Source organism: Myotis brandtii, unplaced genomic scaffold, assembly GCF_000412655.1.
Source record: "Myotis brandtii unplaced genomic scaffold, ASM41265v1 scaffold219, whole genome shotgun sequence".
Classification (NCBI taxonomy): domain Eukaryota; kingdom Metazoa; phylum Chordata; class Mammalia; order Chiroptera; family Vespertilionidae; genus Myotis; species Myotis brandtii.
In genome coordinates this window covers 108700-129581 of record NW_005358217.1, presented here as the reverse complement: position 1 = coordinate 129581, position 20882 = coordinate 108700, and the positions used below count along the sequence as shown (strand labels likewise).

At 40.1% G+C, this 20882-nt stretch overlaps 1 protein-coding gene across 1 annotated transcript in view; it reads right to left on the bottom strand.

Annotated features, from left to right (window-relative positions):
* LOC102247542 (vascular endothelial growth factor receptor kdr-like) overlaps positions 1-20882 on the bottom strand; it is a gene marked incomplete at its 5' end in the record, with an annotated part of 251412 nt that overhangs the window by 128523 nt on the left and 102007 nt on the right. Inside the window, 8 exons of the mRNA XM_014539495.1 lie at positions 6330-6441; positions 6546-6668; positions 7867-7964; positions 9628-9835; positions 10990-11078; positions 12281-12394; positions 13252-13356; positions 14402-14537. Of these exons, the coding sequence (XP_014394981.1) occupies positions 6330-6441; positions 6546-6668; positions 7867-7964; positions 9628-9835; positions 10990-11078; positions 12281-12394; positions 13252-13356; positions 14402-14537 (985 nt within the window). The remainder of the gene's footprint in view (positions 1-6329; positions 6442-6545; positions 6669-7866; positions 7965-9627; positions 9836-10989; positions 11079-12280; positions 12395-13251; positions 13357-14401; positions 14538-20882) is intronic.

Genomic DNA, 20882 nt, shown 5'->3' with positions numbered 1-20882 from the left:
CTTGACCAGAATCGAACCTGGGACCCTCCAGTCCCCAGGCCGATGCTCTATCCACTGAGCCAAGCCGTCCAGGGCTGATTTTTAGAGAGTTGAAGGAATGGAGCTAGGGGGGGAGAGAGAGAGAGAGAGAGAAAGAGAGAGAGAGAGAGAGAGAGAGAGAAACATCAATGTGAGAGCAACATATCAATCGGTTGTCTCCAGCACTTGCCACAACTGGGGCAGGGGATAGAACCACAACCAAGGTATACACTTTGACCAGGAATCAAACCTGTTACCCTTTGGTATGAGGGCTGACTCTCTATCCAATGAACAACACCAGTTAGGGCCCAAGGAAAGTGTTCTTTATAAGAAAGGACATTGATTAGTGACTTATAACATTTTTTCATATGTCTCTTGGCTTTATGCAACAGCTTCATTGAGATATAACATAAAAAGAACTGTATACATTTTTAATGTAAATGATTTTATGAGTTTGGGTCTCTTAACTTCACATAGTATGTTCTAGAAATGTAAACTTGTAGTTTAGAAACTCTGCTATCCTCACCTACCCTGTCTTATTTTGTATTTTTCCTTAGAAGACAATAAAATGCTTTCCTCCAATTTCTGTAATTATTTCAATAAAGTGGAGCCCACAGACCCACCATTTGGGTCCTGCTATTGATACTTTCATCTTAAATGTTACTGTCTTTCCAAATGCTGGCTCAAAAATAAAAATAGCCTTAGCCAGTTTTGCTCACTGGGTAGAACATTGGCCTGCAGAAGGACCAAAGGGTTCAGGGTTCAATTCCGGTCAAAGGCACATATCTTGGTTTGCAGGCTCCTCCCTGGCTTAGGCCCTGGTTGGGGCTCCTGCAGGAGAGAACCAATCCATGTGTTTCTCTCACATCGATATTTCCCTCTATCTTTCCCTTTCTCTTACACTCCCTCTAAAAATCAATGGGAAAATATCCTCAGGTGAGGATTAAAATAAATAAATAAAAATAAATAAATAAACAAATAAATTGGATTATTTGTCTTTCTTTTTTCAAGTTGTATGAGTACCCTATATATTTTGGAGATTAACCCTTATCGGATGTATCATTGGCAAATATGTTCTCCCATGCAGTGGGCTCTCTTGTTATTTTGTTGATGGATTCTGTTGTAGTACAGAAGCTTTTTATTTTAATGTAGTCCCATTTGTTTATTTTCTCCTTAGTTTCCATTGTCCTATGTGATGTATTGGTAAACATATTGCTACAAGAGATGTCTGAGATTTTGGTGCCTATTGCTGCTTCTAGGACTTTTATGGTTTAACATTTTACATTTAAGTCTTTTATCCACTTTTAGTTTATTATTGTGTATAGTGTAAATTGGTGGTTTCATATTTTTGCATGTACCTGTCCAATTTTCCCAACACTATTTACTGAAGAGCCTGTCTCTGCTCCAATGTATGCTCTTGCCTCTTTTGTCAAATATTAATTGAGCATACTGGCTTGGGTCAATTTCTGGGTTCTCTGTTCTGTTCCATTGATCTATATGCCTGTTCTTATGCCAGTACCAGGATCTTTTAAGTACAGTGGCATTGTAGTATAACTGGCATTGTGATTCCTCCAACTTTATTCTTCTTTCTCAAGATTGCTGTGGCCATTCGGGGCCTTTTTTGGTTCCATATAAATTTTTGGAGTTTGTTCTGGGTCTGTGAAATATGTCATTGGTATTTTAATAGATATTGCATTGAATCTGTAGATTGCTTTGGGATGACAATGAGCTATCACTGCACACCTGTCAGAATGGCTATTATTAACAAATCAACAAATGACAAGTGTGGGCGAGATTGTGGAGAAAAGGGAACTCTAGTACACTGCTGGTAGGAATGCAGACTGGTGCAGCCACTGTGGAAAACAGTATGTAGTTTTCTCAAAAAATTAAAAATGGAACTCCCATTTGATCCAGTGATCACACTTTTAGGAATATATCCTAAGAAAACTGAAACACCATCAGAAAGAATATATGCACCCTATGTTCATAGCAGCACAATTTATAATAGCTAAAATATGGAAATAGCCTAAGTGCCCATGAGCAGATGAGTGAATTAAAAAACATTGGTACATCTACACAATGGAATACTACGCTGCTGTAAAAGATAAAGAACTCTTACCATTTGCAACAGCATGGATGGACCTGGAGAGTATTATGCTAAGCAAAATTAGCCAATCAGAGAAAGATAAGTATCACATGATCTCACTTATATGTGGAATCCAATGAACCAAATAAACTGATGATCAAAAATAGACCCAGAGACAGAGGAGCATGAAGAGACTCTTGAACCTCAGAGGGAAGGCAGGGGAGGATTGGTGGGAAGAGATCAACCAATGAACTTGTATGCATATATGCATAACCCGTGCACACAGACAATAAGGTGGTGAGGGCCTGCGGGGTGGGGGGAGACTGGAGCAGGCTGAAAGAGGTTAACGGGGGGTGGGGAGCAGGAAGGAGGTTTGGCTCAGTGGATAGAGCGTCGGCCTGGGGACTCAAGGGTCCCAGGTTCGATTCTGGTCAAGGGCATGTACCTTGGTTGCGGGCACATCCCCAGTAGGGAGTGTGCAGGAGGCAGCTGATCAATGTTTCTCTCTCATTGATGTTTCTAACTCTCTATCCCTCTCCCTTCCTCTCTGTAAAAAAATCAATAAAATATTTTTTTTTTAAAAAAGAAAGGACATTGAATCTAATATCACATTTAGAGTTTGAATCCCAACTGCGCCTACTAGTTTTTGTGTGGCCTCAGGTATATCAGTACTTCTTTGAAGCTCAGCTTCCTCATCTACAAATTGTGGATAATAATGTCTATTCTAGCTCACAGGAAGTTGCAACAATTAAATGAGATAATAGTAATCTCTTTAATTGGTTCAATACTTTGCAATTATGGAGCATTTTAACCTATTCATTATGTACTTTCTACAAATGCTAAACTTCTTAAATAAAAAGTATTGTTTTCTTCCATGTGTTATGATTTAATAGTGAGATGATATTTGATAACATTCTGTTCATCTTCTTATCTGAGCTTTTAACTAGCTCAACTTATAGAAACAGGATCTGTTCATGGAAATAGTCATGAAAACCTATGAACTCCAGCTACCAGAAAAATAACCAAGAAAAATAAAAGTCGTGGTGTTACCGAAGACATAATATGATCAGTGGATATGGGTATCAAGGGTTATGGAATTCAGATCCTGCTAGAAGTTAATTTAACAAAGGTGAAAGAAAAAGATAAGAAAAAATAGAGGAGTATCAGAGGGGATGGCAGTAGGAGCAATAGCAGATTGAAAGAATTTACTGAGGCAAAGAATTGTGTAATCCAAGACATTTCCATCAAAAAATGTTAAAAGAACAGTTTAACATTCATCTGACTCAAAATGTTGCTTTGCTTTCCTGAGCACACTGGATAGCATGGAGTCAGTGCTTCTCAATCCCCGGAAGTTTTGGAGAAAGCAGTGCTAGCAAATATCTTACTTCTTCCCAATGAAGCCTATTCTCAAAAGGCTATGTGTGTAGGATGGGTGGTGGGAAGATGTTCCTTTCTGAGCAAAGATCCAGTATGGAGAAGCCTATTCTGAAATTCAAGTTGTTTGGTATATCAATATTTCTTATTGACACTGTCCTAATTTACTGCTTCAGCTTTTGATTCCACATGTTACTTGGGTAAAAACCAAATTGTTTTGTTTCCCCTTTGCTCAAACATCTTTTCTTTCTCCACCTCTTAAATACTTTTCATCTCAGAGACTAGCCAGCCGTGGGCAAACTACGGCCCGCGGGCCAGATACAGCCCGTTTGAAATGAATAAAACTAAAAAAAAAAAAAGACCGTACCCTTTTATGTAATGACGTTTACTTTGAATTTATATTAGTTCACACAAACACTCCATCCATGCTTTTGTTCCGGCCCTTCGGTCCAGTTTAAGAACCCATTGTGGCCCTCGAGTCAAAAAGTTTGCCCACCCCTGGACTAGACAGAGAGACCAGACATTCCAGATGAAGGCAAAAGCAGCCTCTGTGGACAAGACAAATATCTTCCAATTACTTTAAATCTCAGTGATCTATAAACATTTGAATCCTCATCTATATTGTGACATAGATACTTAAGAAAATATTTATCATCAGAGTTAGGTGCACCTGGCTCCCAAACAGGCCTACCTGGATGATTTTAATAAAAATCCCTCGGGCCTGGCCAGTGTGGCTCAGTGATTGAGTGTCGACCTATGAACCAGGAGGTCACAGTTCGATTCCTGGTCTGGGTACATGCCAAGGTTGCAAGCGAGGCAGCCAATCAACAATTCTCTTTCATCATTGATGTTTCTATCTCTCTCTACTTCTCCTTTCCTTTCCGAAATCAATAAAAATATATATTTTTAAAAATCCCTTGGCACCACAGACAAGCCTTTGATTCAGGGTCATGATGTGGGATGCAGACTAATACATGTCAGAGCATTGTTTTCTTTTTAAAAAGCCTGTATCACATCATCTCTAGGCTTCCTAAAATCTTTGAAGGTTTTCTTCCAAGTATCAGGAATGTGGGACTGGGAGTCTGGAGGACTGGTTTCAAGTTTTGCTGTGCAACATTCTTCAGGGCTCCATAGGATTTTGAAACACTAACACCACATATGGCTTGAGTAAGCTTGGCAGTATGCATGGTGGTTAAAAGTGGGGTTTGGGAATCAGATAGACTGGGATCAAATTCTGGCTCTTTGAAAAGTCTTTTTAAAGGAGAGGTGGGCAAAGGATGGGAGGAAGATGTCTGTAATAGTGCCAACAGTACATTTTTTAAAAAGTTAATCTCTCTGTGCCAACAAAGCCCTGTCTGATGTATTTACCTCTTTCCGTCTCTAACCTCACCTCCAGCTACTCTTACTCCTCCACTCTAGCCACAGTAGTCTCCTGCCTGATCCTTAAACTTACTGGGCACACTCCATTTGCTATTTCCCTGGCTTAAAAATTTCTTCTCCCAGATAGGTTTGTGGCTCGTTTATTCACTCTTCAGGTCTTTACTGAAGCATTTCACTTTATGTAAGGCCCTCTTTAACCACCCAATTTAAAATTTAATCCATGTTCTGCTCCATCCCAACACTCCCTAACTCTCTTCTAAGTTTTCTTCACACTGCCTTAACTAGCATAATTATGCTAAGCGAAATAAGCCAGTCGGAGAAAGATAAATATCACATGCTCTCACTTATTTGTGGAATATAATCAACAACATAAACTGATGAACAAAAACAGATCTAGAGACAGAGAAGCATTGATCAGACTATAAAACCTCAGAGGGAAGGTAGGGGAGGGTGTGGGTAAGGGGGAGAGATCAACCAAAGGACTTGTATGCATGCATATAAGCCTAACCAATGGACACAGACACCAGGGGGTTGAGGGCATGAGTGGGGGTGTGGGGGGCAATGTGGGGATAAGGACACATATGTAATACCTTAATCAATAAATAAAAAACGAAAGTAAGAGTTCACACAGAAAATTCTGAGGGTGAGAAGAGAATGTGCTCTAAAAATCCTGATCGTAATAGTTCAAATAATAACAGGGATAAAAAGGCTGATGGAGATCAAAGTCCATTCTCAAAAAGAAAACAAAGTATTCAGGACAATGAATTGAAGTTCCCCACATTGAAAAATAAGGAGGACGAGGAGACCAGATTCTCAGTTGAAAAAGAAAACCAAAAATTCAAGGGTCAAGAAAATGGCCAGGTACATGATAAAGATAAGAAATGTGATCAAAAATCAAGCCCCAGAACAGATAAGGCAAAAGTGGATGAGTGCGTTGTATAAATGTCTTATTTCCATCTGTCTCCAGTTTTAAGTTTCAGAGCTTTGTTGATGAATTTCCTTTATGTTGTTTTCCTCTTTTCATTGTTTTTGGGTTATTTTATGCTTTGTCCTTTTTTTAATGTGGACTTTATTGAGATGATCTTTTGATAATCTGCAATCTGGATAATTTGTACTATTAAAGTTTTTGTAAACTTGAAAAAAATTTTCCATATATTATTTGTTAATTGTTTATGTTCAGTCTATTCTGACTAGAATGCAAGCTCCATGGTGGCAGGGATTACCATCTGTTTTGTTTACCACTGAATCCCCAGCACTTAGAATGCCTGGCACATAATAGGTCCTCAATAAATATTTTTTCAGTAAATTTGATCAATCAGTAAAAGAACGAGACAGTTTTTGTTGGTTCTTGGTCACAATGGTTTTCTATCTGATTCCATTATATCCACAGACCAAGGTCTTTTAAGTTCTGAGCTTATAGTCAGTGTTGACTTGGAATGGTGAGGGAATGGCCATAAAGAGATACACTTACCCAGAGAGAATATTTCCCACAGCAAGACGCCAAATGACCACACATCACTCTGAGTAGTATAAACCTTGTCAAAAATGGCTTCAGGTGCCATCCACTTAAGGGGGAGTCTTGCCTAGAAAACCAAAATGGGAGAGAGCCATGAAAATAACATCCATAACACCAACAGAGCCCAAGAGCCTGAGCCTAGGGCATTGTGCCAGTGAACCTTGCACTTACATCTCCTTTCCAGACATAGTCGGGGTCTTTGTAGATGTCTCTGGCCAAACCAAAGTCACAGATCTTCACAATGTTATTATCAGCTAGAAGGATGTTCCGAGCGGCCAAGTCCCGATGAATGCACTAAAGAAAAGAGACAAATGTGGCTCAGATAATTGCTAGGCCCTAGGATGGTGCAGGTTTACCGATTCTCAGCAAGGAGACATGCTGAGTACTGAGTGTGGAGGGGAAAGGCATGAAAATTCAGGACAGGAAAGTGTCTTAGAAGTGCTCAGCCTGAGAAAATGTGATCAAGCTAAAATTTGCTGAGAGACTGATGAGTTGGTCTGTTCTGAAATTTGGCTGGGTGGGCAGAATCTCCATTACATGGAATGGTTTCTCCCATTTGGCTACACTAATATGTTTTGTCCTTTGAACCCTGGAACATAAATCTATTCTTTCCAATGCATTCCACTGCTAGTAATATGGGTCACAGAGACCTTTCCTTTCCCTCATTGGGACCATTGCAATGGTGATCTAACTGTTACCTATGCCTCCAGTCTAGCCCCATGAACTACTCAATAGTCCACTCTAGTCCCAAAGTCCAGTTCCTTAAACACAAACCTGAGTGTGCTCCTACTTAAAACTTTTATTTTGTGGTGATTGGAAACCATCAAAGTTCACATTTCTTTGTATGATGTTTAAAGCTTTTCATAATCAATGTCAAGCTCTCTGTTTAGCTACAGTTTCTCATCCCCACACCTCCATGCATCCTATGCTCTAGTCTTGAGAACTATAGAAAATTTCCTTGTGTTCAAGCCATCATGATATTGCTTAAATACAAAGTCCTCTGAGAAGACAATAAATTATCTAGACTTCCTTCCATATAGTCACAAAGCACTTATTTCATACTTCTCTCATAGGATCCAACCTATTTTGTTATATATAGTATCTGTCTACATAAGTGGATTCTTAGGAAAAAGAATTAGTATCTTTAATGTCTGTATCTCCAGCTGTTAGCATAGATAACATAATAAGCAATCAACAGATATTTGCTGAAAATGTTTATTTCAATATATAATAACCTGCACTACTGGAATGAAATATTCCAGCCATCTCTCAGATTGGAGTTTGAAAAGTAAGTCCCTAACAACTGTAGGTAGGCAGATGAGTAGCTGTCTGTAGGGTGAACATATATGAATTAATCAAATAACAATTCAAAAAAGGAAGACAAACAAGCATAAGAGTGCACTATTTAAAAAGCTATTTATGGTTACTGGTATCACGGAAATATACCTCCATAAATAGTAAAAATGAAAGAAACAGAAGAATAAACACTCACTTTTCTGGAAGCAAGGAACTCCATGCCTTTGGCCACTTGGAAGCTATAGCAGATCAGGTCCTCCAAGGTGAGGGGGTGCTTGTCGAGATTATTTGAATCTAGAGAAGTGAAAGAAGGTTGAAGAAAAAGGCCAGAGGTTGAAAACTTCCCCACAAGTCTGTAGAAATAGCAGTAGGGAAGAGATAAAAAGAAAGACCTGCCTTCCATAAAAAGTTGTAAAATGGAGGCCAAGATTTTTGACAACAGGACATTGACTGACCTTACTCTACTATGACCTCCTGTGTTTTTCTAAATGATGGGTATATACTCTTCTGAATCAAAATAATCTATAAGATTATCTTCAGGGATTCAACAGCTCATACCTTGACTATTCTCTTCCCCACCCCATCCCCCCCAAAAATTGAATACATGATTTTTCCAGATTTTGTTGCCAATTCTGGGTGCAAGAATAATCTGGAAGATATATATGGGATGCCAAAGTTTGGAAAGTTTTAAAAAATTCCCATAATTCATGGCCAGGACAGGTCTGAGTTTTTAAAATCACAATGCTTGGTCACTATATAGCACACTCTTTGCTAGATCACTTTCCCCCAATTTAGGTTAATAGATGCAAAGTTCAGAAATTCCTTCTGCTCTTTCTGATTATATTATATTATAATATATTAGGATTATAAGAGCTTTTACAAAGACTCTAGTCCAGGTCTCTACTGTAATTTTACAAATAGAGAAAATAAAGCCTAGAGAGGAGATTTAACTTATCCAAGGTCACAAATTATATCAGTGGTAGAGCCAGTAATAAAACCCCAATCTTCTCATTCACAGGACAGTATATGGCCCATCATGCATTGAATCCAGACACAGTTTATTTGTGACCAAAAGTAAAATAAGAGGAACAGAACCATAAATATCAGGGGCACCAGTGGATGCCAGTGTCAGGCAGAATAAGACAAGTGTAACTCAAAGTGAATGCTTTAACCTGTCAGTCCAAACTAGGTGTGTAGTGTAACATGGAAAGAAGTGGGCTACCTGAGCCTACTCTTAGCTGAGCCAGATCAATATTGAGATGGTACATGCTGGTGAACCTATAATTGTTGCTTATCTTTAAAATATTTCTATATTTATTGGTGAATAGTTATTCTTACAAGCTCTCCAAGTGCCCTCTCCACTGCAGTTATCATATCCCTGCCCAGATTTTACCATGATCCAGATACCCCAAGATCCTGCTCCAGAGCTACATCAGGCATCTGATTAATCATTAACTGTGCCAATATTTGTTAAATATTTTAATATCTGTAAAATGTTTACATAGCAACAGCCATTTGTCAATACCTTACACATCTGTTAAATATTTTGACTATCAGGCAGTATATGTTAAGTATAATTTATATTATCCCTATGCTGAGTGTCAGTTTTTTCCTCTGTCAAATGGAGATAAGCATACCTATTTATCTCACAGGAAAGTTATAAAGCTCAAGGAAATAAGTTATTGGAAAGTGCTTTGGAAACTGTAAAGGTATAGACCAATGTTGGAGACTGTCATTGTAAACAACTTCCGTTTGGTTACAGAAGTGCAAGTTGAGTTCAGAAACAAATGTCCTCCAAACTGCATATCAACAGTTACAGAGGAAGACATGGTTTTCTGGATCATCTCCCTCAACCCCTAGTATAACCTTGCTGGGAAGTGGCCTCACTCTCCAAACCAAACCATATCCTCAAACCTCTAATAGCCTTGAGTGTTGGTCAGAAAATGACCCCACATACCTATTCGGTGGGTTATTGTGGCCCCCAGAAGGTGGCGGCTACTTTCTTCCTCCTCGTCAGATTCACTATAGCTCTTGTCCTCAATGAAACCAGAGCTGGTGGAACTTCCTGTGCTAGTCACACTCTCCAGACGGTGGTTAATCAGCTGGGTGGGCTTACAGTCAGAATCATGAGAAGTCTTCCCCTTTTTATCCAGATTGAGAAGGACCTGAGAGTTTAAATAGATCCTCAGAGCTGAAAGAGACTTAAAAATTATCAATTCTGTCCTACCCTATATTTCTATTAGGGAAACTGAGGTCTAAAGAGGTGTAAGAAAATTGCTCAGACAGAAAGTCTTGGAGGAAGCTGAGAGTGCTGACTACTAGTATACGGTTCTGTTCCATGCTCCATAATGTCAGTTGACTCATCCCTGGTGAGAGGAAACATCCCAGATATGGCTGTTGAAGAAGTTTCCTTACCCAACAAGTCAGCAGGCTTTCACGGGGCTAGTATATTTGGTGGCATGTGGTACCCCAAAAGTGTCTGAGCTCTGTGCTTAAAAATTGATCATATGTCATAAAAAGAAGACACCCTCTCGTTTTAATTACCATTACTCCTCGTAATGCTAAAATTAGAGTAGAGGAAGAACTTATGGTTTGAGTTAACCAATTGCTAGCTGGGTTCAGAATACCAAGTCAGATGACACCCTGGATTCTGGGGGCTCTTTTCTGAATTCATAAAAAAAAGTCAGGTATTTTTATAAATAAAGCAGTGAATGGCACAGTGCTTTGCAGTACTTTGAGAAATAGAGGCAGTTGACCGTCCCCCAGAGAAAAGGTCAGTGGCAGCATGTCCATCTACAGAGAGTAGGAAAGTGAAAAGAGGGGAATATTGACATGTTGGTGACATATGCCCCTGACCATTTCCTCAGGGCTGGAAATTATCCAAATGAAAGGGTCTTATAATGGTACACTTGAAATCTTGTCACGCTAACATTTAATTTTTAAAAATTTATTTTTCCCAGAGCCAGTCTAGGTGCTTCATGAAGCTCCCAGAGCTTTATGTAATATCAGAGAGCTCAAGTTGATGGCTATGAAAGAATAAAAGCATAAAGGGAATTGGGCTATCTAACTACTCTGGATATAATATTTTAAACTGAGGGTGACACTAACCAATGACATAATTTCAGCCAACACCAGGAGAATGCTGAAGAGGTCATTGAGTTCAAGGCTGTATTAGATGTATAATTGCATACCCTACCTCCCCTGACCAGTAGTATTTTTCCCTCTGCTTTCCCACTCTTCTCTCTCTTTTATAATTAGAAAATCTTCAGATAGTATTAAAAATAAAAATAGATTGTAGAGTTCAGTTGGGGAAACCTACCTTGGAAGCAATAAAATCTCCTCTCTTCCCTCTCAGAAAGTTGGCCAGATTTCCATATTTGCAGAATTCTACAATGACCATCAGAGGACCTACCAAAAGTAATGACCATAGTCATCTTTCCAGAAATATGAAGGGTAGCCAACTCTTGGGCTGGTCTTGTCCTGGTAACCTGTTGACTCACACAGGATTTCTCTAGGTATAAACCAGTTGACTGAATACTTGTGCTGAATACAATGGTGATTTATCCCAGAAACAGCTGCCTGGCTGAGAGTTGGCTGCGGGAAGATTTGGCAGAAGAGGGAAAATAAGGCCAATAAAGCACAGTGGACTTTACTGTGGTGTTCTGTAGGCTGGCTAACATGAAGGACATAGAAATGAGTATGACAGAGCACCTGACCACATGTAGCTAACAGTCCAATGATGAAGGCAAATGAGTACCCAACTAGCTGGATAGTTTTTCCATTTAGTAACTGGGGCTCCTGTTTCTATCCTCCACACTGTTATTCTACCCCACCACCACTATCTTGCTAAAATGCATTTCTCAACTGTCATCGTGTTACTCCATGGTTCAAGACTGTCTGCAGGATTGCCATAGCCTACATTTTCTCTGTGCTTGCCCATAACCACAAATTATATGTGGTCTGGAGGCCTCTTGTATTTTTTTGTGTAGTTGCACAGCACCATGGTCCCGCTACACTCTCCAAACCCCTTGCTTAGTACCGCAGATAAAATCAGAAGGACTCATAAAATGTTTAAAATAAAATTAGATGAAAGAGACAACTTTTCAGTAGCACAGTAATAGAGGAACAACTAAATGGCTTTTGGTGTAGTTGAGAGAATGACTTCAAATCTGTAAACAGACAGGGGTTGTAGAATTTCTTACTGACTAAGTGGGAGAAACTCCTTCTCGGGCTATGGTGTTAACCTAAGAAGGTGAAAGCTAAGATAGGTATCAGAAGATGGTTTATGGAATCCCCTTCCCTGAATATGTTTGCATACCTCCTTAGCACACAAATGTTTTCTCTTCAACTAATGTGTCAAAGATTCTATTGGAGGTCCAAGCTGGCAAGAATTTTAGAGATATATCCAATCCCTTTATATATTGTACAGTATTTCTAGGAACAGGGGTCAAAGAACATGGGTTCTGGAAATCCCATGCATTACGAGGAGTCTCTAAGTTAGAAGACCTCACATACAGTACATCGAGGCCTGTCTAAATCAGGGCACAGCTTGTGTTTGAGTGCTCTGACCCTTAGAGGGATGTTCTGGCCAGGTATGGACGACTCCTTACCTCCAGGTTTGGTGCAGGCACCCAGCAAGTTAACCACATTGAGGTGGTGACCAATGTGAATGAGGATCTTCAATTCTGACATCAAAGCCTTAAACTCACTGGAAGTTGCACAATCTGCTTGAAATAAACACAGTAATGCACAAAAGAATTGTTTCTCCTGGGAGAGGTTGCAGGAGCATAGGAGATCCTGTTTAATGCTAAAGAATCCTGGCAGAAATATCCATAACACAATGATCAGTTTTTGTGCTTTCAAAACAATATTATAAATGAAATAATAATATCTTCATGTGCACTAGCCTGCCTGGATGCTGAGATTTATGTACTAACAGCTTTAACTACTTTTCTACTTTTTTGAAAAATATATTCTTTGATAGCTATTTCTTTTGTGATAAATTATTTCTGCATTACTATCCTGGAAAAGGTAATTGGTGAACTGGCCAAGTTTGATTTAAGCATTTTCCTGTGTGGAGTCAGGACATGGATTGGATCACATTAGGGTGTTTAAATATACACAAATTTATCTATTCAAGATAGGAGCTACACTACAAGCTTATGTGGCCCAACCAATGCAGAATCCAGTTGGAAATTTATCGAAACATCATTTACATTTCTATATCATTTACTTCTACTGATGCAGTGAAAGACCATGTAGGAATTCTGGTGGCCAAATACATTTGCTGACTCATATTGGCCTTACCAACAACTAAAAACCTTAGGTCTTTACTTCTGTATTTATGTGGTTGAACCCAAAAGAAGAACAAATTGGCTGACACACAAGGTTCCATGATGATTGGCTCATGTCCATGGCTGAGTTTTCCATGACAAATACTGGTCAAATGAAGGTGGAAGTTAGTTGTAATTACCTCCCTCCACTACTTTAATTCTGTATCTTTTACAGTCCCGTTTTCCACCTGACCACAAGTATCCTTACAAATGTCTTCCCATGGCCTCCAAAGGAATATAAACATTACCTTTCAGCATTTTCACTGCCACTGTTTTGCAAGTTGAAGCTCTGTCAATGCCAAACGCACAAGCCTCTACCACTTTACCATAGGCACCATGACCAAGAATTTTGCCTGAGGAAGCAACAAATGAAAATAAGTAATAGCCACTGAAAGACCCCAGAGAAAAATGAAAAGTTGGTTGCTTTTATGAGGGCAACATAATTTCTGAGTCAGCATTATCTGGGAGGTCTTCCTAGACTACCCCATGTGAAAAAAGAAATGTTGTAACTTTACATTACTTGAACTTGCCTTATTACTCTTTGTAACGCTATGATTAGATAATATTATGCTGGAATATTTATTATTTCTCCCCATAGAATATGAGCTCTGTGAAGTCTGTTTTGTTCATGGCTATCTCCACATCACCTGGAATGATGCTTAATATATGGTAGGTGACCAATAAATATGTGTGGAATAAGTGAATAAAGAGCCACCCCATGCCAGCCATTGACAGTAAGGATCATGTGGGTTGGAGCAGATTTATGATAGTCTATCGACACAAACAAGTTCTTTAGGTGAAGTTGTTAACACAAACCTGTTAATAAGGTTTTAATCAAGACTCCTGGTCATCTACTTCATTAGGAAGCATATTAGTTACTGGAATATTTGGTACCATTCTGTGAGCATTCATTATATTATCTTATTGAAAGGACTCTGGATCCCAAGTCAAATTGTTTTTAAAAGACTCCATTGTAAACCAATACCTTCATTTTTTGAGGTGTTCAAATTTGTAAAACACACTCCCTAATGTTACCTTACCACATGCTCAAAGTAGCAACAGAATATAAATTAGACACCTATAATTATTAATGTTTTCCTTTTATAATGGAAGAAAGGAGCTCAGAAAAGTTAGGTGACTTGCCTTGGCTAAGGTCTCCCAGTTTGGACATCTAAAATAACCCAATTGCATGCTATGTGTGCAATGTCATTCTGCTCCCCTAAGTTTTTATTTTGTTATTCACATTGCCATCTTTGAAACACATCTTACTTTATTTAGATTTAAGTGCATCTTGGATTTCAAGCCATTGCTTTTTCTTGGGCTTTATACTCAGTGATTTTGTAGCTCTATTGTGAAAGAAATATGGAAGGGTGACATAACAGAGATTTTTTTTCTTACCTAATTGTAACCGGTCCCTAGGGAATTCCCATTTAGTGTCATCATAAGGAAGCCTGTCACACTGTTGGTCAAGGGGCATCTCTTCAGGATCCATGATGATGGAAAGGTAACCAGTTTTTATTTCTGACACACTAGGCTGCAGAAAGGTAGAGGAAAAGCATATTACTGAGTTCTTTTGATCTTCTGAAAATGTACTAGGCCTTTGGAGTTTCCAATTTTACATTATAAGTTGGTTAGTAACATAAAAAACACACATAAAGAGCATAAATATAATAAAAAATACTCCATGAACAAAAATTAAAACAAAAACTAACAGGGAATGAAGACTTTATAATACTCTGACTAACCATGAAACTGAATTAGAATAAAATGTACTAACAAACATTATATGCATACTCCATGGACATGGATAATAGTTTGGTGAAGGCCAAGGTAGGGGGAGGTGAGAGTGGGTGGAGTTGGGCAAAGGTGGGAAAAGGGGGGACACCTACAATAATGTCAACATTAAAAATTATTAACTAAATAAAGAGAAAGAAGAAATTATCTTGACCATGACTTTGGTTGACACAGATAGCTCAACTTCAGGAATTTGGCTAATACTGACCAGTTCCAGTATACTGACATTAGCAATCTATATCAGGACCAGCAAGGACACTGCATGTCCATAGCCCCTCCTCCTGATCTCTTTGTTTGGGTTACCCTCTGTCTCCCTATAAAACCCCTGCCTGCACTGAAATGCTAGGATGGGCTTTGCACAAGAGTCCCCATCTTCTCAAGATGCCAGCAATAAAATAAAGCTCTTCCCTTTTCACCAGCATATGTCTCAGGAGTTTGGTTTTCATGGCAGCAGGCAGTGGAATCTTGGTTCTGATTACAAAACAACAAACTAGAAAAATAGTTACAATAAGAATAACACATTAATACCCATATTATAAAGAACTATGAAAAATCCTATACAATAAAAAGCTAATATGCAAATCAACCAAACAGCAGAACGACTGGTCGCTATGATGCACACTGACCACCAGGGAGCAGACGCTCAATGCAGGAGCTGGCCCCCAGTGATCAGTGAGCTCCCACAGGGGGAGCACTGCCTAGCCAGAAGCCAGGCTCAGGGCTGGTGAGCACAGTGGCAGCAGCACTAATGATATCTGACTGCTGGCTTAGGCCCGCTCCCCACAAAGAGTGGGCCTAAACCGTCAGTTGGACATCCCCCATGGGCTCCCAGACTGGGAGAGGGCACTGGTCAGGCTGAGGGACTCCCCTCCCGAGCGCACAAATTTCATGCACTGGGCCTCTAGTCAATGATAAAAAGGGACAGTGCAAATAGCAGAGTCACCAACTCTGGGGTTATGTCCCCTCATAAAATCAACTAATGAGATTGCAAAAGTGATCAGAATTAACTTTTGAATAGGTTTTGAACCCAGTAGAACTTACAGCAATGAGGGAAAGACTTGGGTAAGAATCATCTGCTTTGTGGTAATAAAGAGGGAACAATATGAACCTTGTTCTAAAAATATTGTGGTTGTAGGCCTCAACATGTCTGGCAAATCCCTCAAAGGGCAGTGCAAAACCTATCAAAATTGGAGCATAACCAGGGAAGGATAGCTTCCCAGAGGGCTTTATTCCAAAGCATTTATAGGCACAGAAATTTTCCATAACACCCTCTGACAAGGCACAGTGCTAGGGACACTAGAAAAAAAAATCAATTACAAAGTAAGTCTATAAAGAAGAATTTAAGAAACAGAATAAAGGTATGAGACATGGAGAAAAAAATTGTAAAATGGCAGAAGTAAGTGATTTGATGCAGTAATCACATTAAGTACAAATGGCTTAAAATTTTCAATTATAAGCAGAAAATGGCTCTAGCAGGAAGCTCTCACCCAAGGGCCACTGGGAATCTTCACTGGACGGTCCAATCCACCTAAACTGTGAGCACTTCAAATGCTCCAAATGTTAAACCCACACCTCTTCTCACACTAGAGCCAGCTCCTAACACATGCTCACAAATACAGTGACAAGAGCAAGCTCCAGTAAATAGGAAGCATGTGAAGAAAATAGACTATGGTCTGTGGTCAAGGGAGAAACCACAAACTTGAGCTGAAGTGCCACTTTTAGGGAAATAAAAGAATTCCAGAAGCCAGCCTGATAAATTTCGAGATCAAAAAAAGACATACAGGCTTAGCAATTCTGTGATAAGAGAGAAAGACACATGAGACAAGTATCCCATATAATAAAACTTAATATATTAAGTGTCTGGTCATCTGGTCATCTGTTCAACCAATCAAAGCATAATATGCTAATGATATGCTAAGGCCGCTCAACTGCTCACTATGACATGCACTGACCATCAGGGGGCAGACACTCTGACTAGTAGGTTAGCTTGCTGCTGGAGTCCGGCCAATCGGGACTGAGTGAGATGGGCTAGACACACTCTGGAGCCCTCCCACGGTCCCTCCCTGGCTGGCCAACGTCCCACATCCCTCCCCAGCCCTGATCGTGCACTGGTGGGGTCCCTAGGCCTGGCCTGCACCCTATCACAATCTGGGACCCCTCAGGGGATGTTGGAGAGCTGGTTTTGGCCTGATCCCGCAGGCCAGGCCAAGGGACCCCACTGGTGTACGAATTAGTGCACTAGGCCTCTAGTATTTATATAAGATTGGTGAAAGACCCAGAAATAAGCAGGATCAAAGTAAAGTGTCTCCCAATTGAAGGCAACAAGTAAAGACTGGAAGAGATAACTACTACTTCAAATTCAAAATCAACATAAAACTTCAAGACACATAAAAAATTAAGGAAACAGAGAGAAAACATGTCAGCCAGCAGGACAGGAGTGAGAGAGACAGTGTGAGTGAGTAAGAGAGTGAGAGGGGAGTGTGCAGATGTGCATGGTGGTTGTGTGTGGGTGTGAATGAGGGACAATTAGATCTCATAGAAGTCTTGGGGCTGGCAGATGAGGCACTCCTGGACAGAGAGATTCTGCTACCACCACAGGCACTGCCCAGGCAGCGAGGCTCTGGCACAGAAACCACTCCATCTTGAAGGGGAGAGCAGCCAAGTCTAGAAACACAGACTCACCATCACCCAGACTGGCCTTGAAAACCACTCTGGCCTGTGTAGTAATTTGCAGAGTGCATGCTACCTCAGCCAGAGTTGCACTACCTCAGCTGTGGAGTCTGGGACCACTGAAACCCATCTGGAGTCTCTGGGACCACATAGTGATTCACATAGTGCACAGCACCCCAGCCAAAGTCACACTACCTCAGCTGCGGGCTCTGGGATACCCTGCAGTGAGTCACAGAGTCACATGCCACCCTGTCATGGGCTCCGGGACCCCACAATGAGTTGCATCACCTTGTCCATGAGCTCCAGGACCCTGCGGTGAGTCCCAGAGTAGTGAGCCACTCTGGCAGCGGGCTACAGAACCCTGCAGTAAGTTGCATGCTAGTGAGACCTCAGGCAAACCTTGCCATGGAAGCTGGGACCCCAAGCACATCCACAACAGCTTGCACAAGGTTGGGGTTGAGTCACATAGTCAGGCAACTTGTGAGGAGACTCCATCCACAAATGGGACAACAACAGACAACAACATTCAAGACCCAACTACATCATGAGAACCCAAATAACTCAAGCAGGGGGCTTTCCTAGAACACCCAGATCTGAAAGACTGCAACACTGGGTCCCAGTAAACACCTACTATATTGGACGAACTCCCCAAAATTTGGGTCTCATAGCAGTGTGATCTAAAACACAGAAATAAGTACAGGACAGCAAAAGTGGGGAGACAAAAACAAACAAACAAAAAAAACCCAACAACAACAACAACAAAACACAATCTCCAGAGGAAAGAAAAGGATAAATCACCAGAAAAGGAATGAAATGAAATAGAGGCAAGTAATTTCTCAGAGAAAGAATTCAGCGTGATGGTTATAAGGATGCCCAATCACCTTAATGAGAATTACATGCAACTCAACGAAAATTATAAAGAGCGAATGAGAAATACACCAACATGAATAACAATCAAGAGGAAATGAAGAATGACATAGCTGTAACAAAGAACACAATGGAAGGTTTCAACAGAAGACTAGAAGAATCTGAGGATCAAATGAGTGAGTTAAAAGAAAAGGTAGAAAAAATCACCAAAGCAGAGGAACAACTGGAAAAAAATAAAAAGCAGGAAGAGAGTCTAAGGGAACTTTGGGACAACATAAAACAAATCAACATCTGCATAACAGAGATGCCAGAAGGAGGGGAAGCTGAGCAAGGTATAGAAAACCTATCTGGAGAAATAGTGAAAGAAAACTTCCCAGACTTGGGGAAGAAAAAAGTCACACAAGTCCAAGAAGCATGCAGAGTCCCAATCAAGATGAACCCAAAAAAGACCCACACCAAGACATGATAATTAAATTGGCAGACATAAAAGACAGAAGGAATCTTAAAGGTTGCGAGAGAGACAGAAAGTCACCTACAAGGGATCCCCCATTAGACTATCAACTGATTTCTCAACAGAAACACATCAGGCCAGCAGAGAATGGAATGAAGTATACAAAGTGATGCAAAGCAAGGAACTGAATCCAAGAATACTCTATTTATCAAGGCTATCATTCAAAATTGAAGGTGAAATTAGGAGCTTCACAGACAAAAAAAAAAAAAGGCTAATGGAGTTTATTACCACCAAGCCAGCAACCTAAGAAATGCTAAAGAGACTGTTGTAAAAAGAAGAAATAGAAAGGGAGGAAGAAACACAAGCATCAAGAATAAAAATGGCAACAAACAAATACCTATCAATAATAACCTTAAATGTAAATGGATTAAATGTTCCAATCAAAAGACAAAGGATAGCCAATTGGGTAAGAAAACATGACCCACATATACGCTGCCTATTAGATACACACTTCAGAACAAAGGACTCACACAGACTAAAAGTGAAGAAATAAAAAAAAATATTTAGGCAAATGGAAATAAAAAAAGTTGGGGTAGCAATACTTATATCTGACAAAATAGACCTCAAATTGAAGGCCAGAAGAAGAGATAAGGAAAGCCACTTCATAATACTAAAGGGATTGATACAACAAGAGATTATAACTGTGGTAAACATATATGCACCCAATACAGAAGCATCCAAATAAATAAAATCTTCTGGGGAATATCAAGGGAGAGATCGACAGCAATATAATCATAGTAGGGGACTTTGATACCCCATTGACATAAATTGGATCAATCTTCTAGACAAAAAAATCAACAAGGAAAGTGCACTTCTAAATGACTCACTAGATCAGATGGAACTAATTTATATCTTCAGAACAATTCACCACAAAGTTATGGAATATACATTCTTCTCAAGCACATGGGACATTTTCAAAGATAGACCACATGTTGGGTCACAGGAAAAGTCTCTCCAAATTCAAGAAGATTGAAATCATATCAAGCATCTTCTCAGATCACAATGGCATAAAATTAGAAATCAGCTGCAATAAAACAATAAAAAACTATCAAACACATAGAGAGTACATAGCATGCTATTAAACAATGAATCAGTTACCAAAGATACCAAAAAAAGAAATAAAACACATTCTGGAAACAAATCACAGTGAAAACACAACAATCCAAAATCTATGGGACAGAGTGAAAGCAATCCTGAGAGGGAAGGTCATAGCATTACAGGCTAACGTCAAAAAACAAGAAACTTGTAATAAATTATCTAACTCTACAACTTAAAGAATTAGAAAGACAGCAACAAGAAAAGTCCAGAGTGACCAGAAGTAAGGAAATAATAAAGATCAGAGTTGAAATAAATGACCTAGAGAAAAAAATGCAAAAGATCAATAAAAAGAAGAGCTGGTTCTTTGAAATGATAAACAAGATTGATGGGATTGCGGCATAGGTAAACACCGGAGTTTGCTGCCTCGAACAACCACTTCAAAAATACGACTAAAAGATGGAAAGGACATCACCCAGAACCACAGGAAGGCTGGCTTAGTGGAAATTCTACAACTAGAAGGAAAGAGAAAAGCATACCGAGACTCAGAGGAGGCGCAGTGCAGAAGGAAAATACGAAGGTGCGGAGTGCATGCAGAGCGGGCTGGCGGCTGAGGGCACGGTTGTCGTTTTCAACCGGGAGGGAGTCTCAGGCTCTGAGCTCCAGTTCCGGGCGAGTCTCTAGGGACCCAGACTCATATGGGAGAAGTGGGACTGTCTGGCATCGGTCAGAACCCGAGGGCAGCTTTCTCTCCGAGGAGCTTGCAGCGATTACTGGGACACTGAGAAGCAGAACCTCTGAGGGCAAGACTTAGAGCAGCCATAACTGCTAGCCTCGCCCTGTTGATCCCGTGGGACCCGTTCCGCCCAAGCCCTGCAGGGAGGCTTTTGCTGGATAGGCTCAGGCAAAGGCTAGATTAGCACCTCCCTAGAGATCCAGGAGCCAGGAAGCCCAGAGGTCAGAGTGGGACCATCCAGTTTGCAGCTCCGTGGAACCATAAAA